The sequence below is a fragment of the Octopus bimaculoides genome, chromosome 18 (genome assembly GCF_001194135.2).
Source record: "Octopus bimaculoides isolate UCB-OBI-ISO-001 chromosome 18, ASM119413v2, whole genome shotgun sequence".
Lineage (NCBI taxonomy): Eukaryota > Metazoa > Mollusca > Cephalopoda > Octopoda > Octopodidae > Octopus > Octopus bimaculoides.
The window spans coordinates 50,054,481-50,057,280 of NC_068998.1; the positions used below are offsets into that span (position 1 = coordinate 50,054,481).

The 2,800-nt window shown below is 37.7% G+C and overlaps 1 protein-coding gene across 1 annotated transcript in view; it reads right to left on the reverse strand.

The window, feature by feature from the left end:
• The window catches only part of LOC128249944 (uncharacterized), a 7,455-nt gene extending 7,118 nt beyond the window's left edge, over positions 1-337 (reverse strand). Inside the window, exon 1 of the mRNA XM_052974585.1 lies at positions 207-337. Coding sequence (XP_052830545.1) covers positions 207-246 — 40 coding nt within the window. The 5' untranslated portion in view covers positions 247-337. The remainder of the gene's footprint in view (positions 1-206) is intronic.
• Positions 338-2,800: the final 2,463 nt, after the last annotated feature.

Here is a 2,800-nt window from a genome sequence, read left to right on the forward strand (position 1 = left end):
ATATATATATATATATATAGTAAGTGAGTGAACGATAAGTTCCTGAATTGATATGTACGGAATTAAAAAGAAAAATATGAATAAACAGGGGCCTGTTATACTTCTACAATTTCAATGTTGCCGAGACTTATGTGCTCATTAATATAACTATCGGTGTTTTAGATGTTAATACACTTTGTAATAGAATACTTAATAAATCTACTTACCAACAACTAGAAGCAACATAAAAAAGGCGAATTTCTTCATAGCGTTGCTCTTGTATTACTTATTAATTGTGCTCACCAAGAAGTCAGCTGCAGATAGTGACATCTTAAATAAGTATATATGTATGATGTAACACATGTGCCTCAAATAATAGTAAATATTAAGCATATTTATCCTTTTGTCGCGTAGTGATATATTTGACATGGAATATTATATATGATGGTCTAAGTCTACATGTACACCTTTCCTTTTTCTTGACCCATGCTGGTTATCAACGACAATCGACGCATATAGGCTATTATATTCAGGACAAACAATGTGCCATATGTTACCGCCTACGGTCCCCATTACAGCTGCATGTGTGGAGGGATACAAAGGGACTGCATGAAGCCATAGCATCAAAGAATTGACATGAAATAGTGGTGTGCTCTTTCGTAACATAGATACATAAACGGTCTTGGTGTGTCTGCATAATCCGATCCCCTGCAACATGGATCACGTACTGATGATTGTAGCACACACACGCGTGCGCCGGCACACATGCAGAAACATGCGCGCTCACGCATATATAATACCTATATATACATACCTATATATATATATATATATATATATATATATATATATATATATATACAGACACACACACACAGAGCAACGCACATACATATATAAAATGTACTGCCTCGTGATAGAAAATTCAACAAAATAAGCGCTCTATCTGATGAGAGATAAATATTATTTATTTATAGGGCACGATACATGCATTGAACGGATGCTAATTGTTTCATATGTTGAGAAATACGCAAACCGCTCATAAAGAACGATCGAGTTAGCCATACGTTGCCTACCCTGTTTTGGCTCGTTTCTTTTATTATTCAATACTTTTAGTTCGTTATGATACGTGATTTGCACCTTAAGAATACATCTTAGTATAAGAGTTCTATATTTGAGTGATGAGGAAGTATGTACATTATTTACATTTGACGGATATTTGGTTTGGTTGTGTGTTTGCATGTCTGTTTGTGCCAAGTTGCCGTCTACACCCGTTAACAAATTTTCGTGAAACTTTGCAAACATGTTAAAACATCGTCAAGCTGGTTACAAGGCTCATTGAAGTTTAATAAAAAAAACTGCCACAAATTTGCTTCCATGAGGCTTTAGATAAACCCTTCATCTGGTTCCAAAGGGGACAAAAGCTAATGAGGTAAATGCTAGTTATTCTACCTATGTAGCAGTGGATAACATCTGACATTCCCAACTAATATAGGACTGCAGCTCAGTGTTGATGATGCAGACAGAACCTTTTCAAATCAACTGTTGGACGTCAGTAATGGCACTTCGGTTGGCGAGAATGATGGCCGGATAAGTTTGCGTTTTGTTCATATGGTATCTGATTTAAAGGACTAATGAATAACGTGTTTCCTAACCTGAGGAATCAGTTTACAGGCCACAATTGGTTGAAAAGACATGCCCTTGTAGCTCCAACGAACGTGGCAGTTGATGATTTGAACATCAAGCTCCTGGAACAGTTGCCAGGTGAGCATGACATCTATAATTTCATTGATGCTGTCCTCAACACCGATGAAGCTGTTAACTATCCAGTTGAATTCTTGAATAATCTTGCTCCACCCGGCCTTCCAAGTCACAACGTGCACCTCAAGAATCGGACACTAATTACGCTAGTTAGAAGTTTCGACCGTCAAAGCTTTGAAATGACACAAGATTTATAGTAAAGAAGATGATGCCAACAGTCTTGGACACAACAATTTTGACTGGTAAAGCAAGCAGTGAGCCGGTATCCACTTCTAGAATTCCGCTTATTTCCTCGGATATGTCTTTCGAGTGCGAGCGCCTGCAATTCCCGTCGAAACTGAGATTTGCAATGAGCAATAATCGGTGGTATTCCTTACCTGCGGAGGTTCTGAACTTTCCGGAACGAGTTTTCTCCCATGGCCAGTTTTATGTGGGAAACTCAAGAGTCGGTAATCTTAATAATTTGTTTATTTATGCTCCACAAAGAAACCAAAATGGTGTTCATCAAGAAGCTCTGCAAACTTAATACAATTCACCAAATTATTAGTTGTTTGTTATTTAACTATAATATGTGTAAGTGTTGTAGATGTATTGATATTCTACGTGTTATTTTAAAATCTATATGCAAATTATTTGTATGTCTACTGTAAAATTAAACGTCAGTCTGTTTCTTATTGGGCTACACACAGAGGGGACACACAAGGACAGACAAACGGATTAAGTCGATTATATCGACCCCAGTGCGTAACTGGTACTTATTTAATCGACCCCGAAAGATGAAAGGCAAAATCGACCTCGGCGGATTTGAACTCTGAACGTAACGGGAGACGAAATACCGCTAAGCATTTCGCCCGGCGTGCTAACCATTCTGCCAGCTCGCCGCCTTCAAGGGTTATATTCTCTTGGAACGCACAAGAGCCCTTTTTCATAGTTGTTTATTTTGAATTGTTATTATCTCATATCTGATTAGCCTGTTATTTCGTAACACGCTTCACAATTTTGGTATCAATCCCTTATTGAGATGTCCTAATAACAAGATCCTCTGTAAGACAGTTCGGTA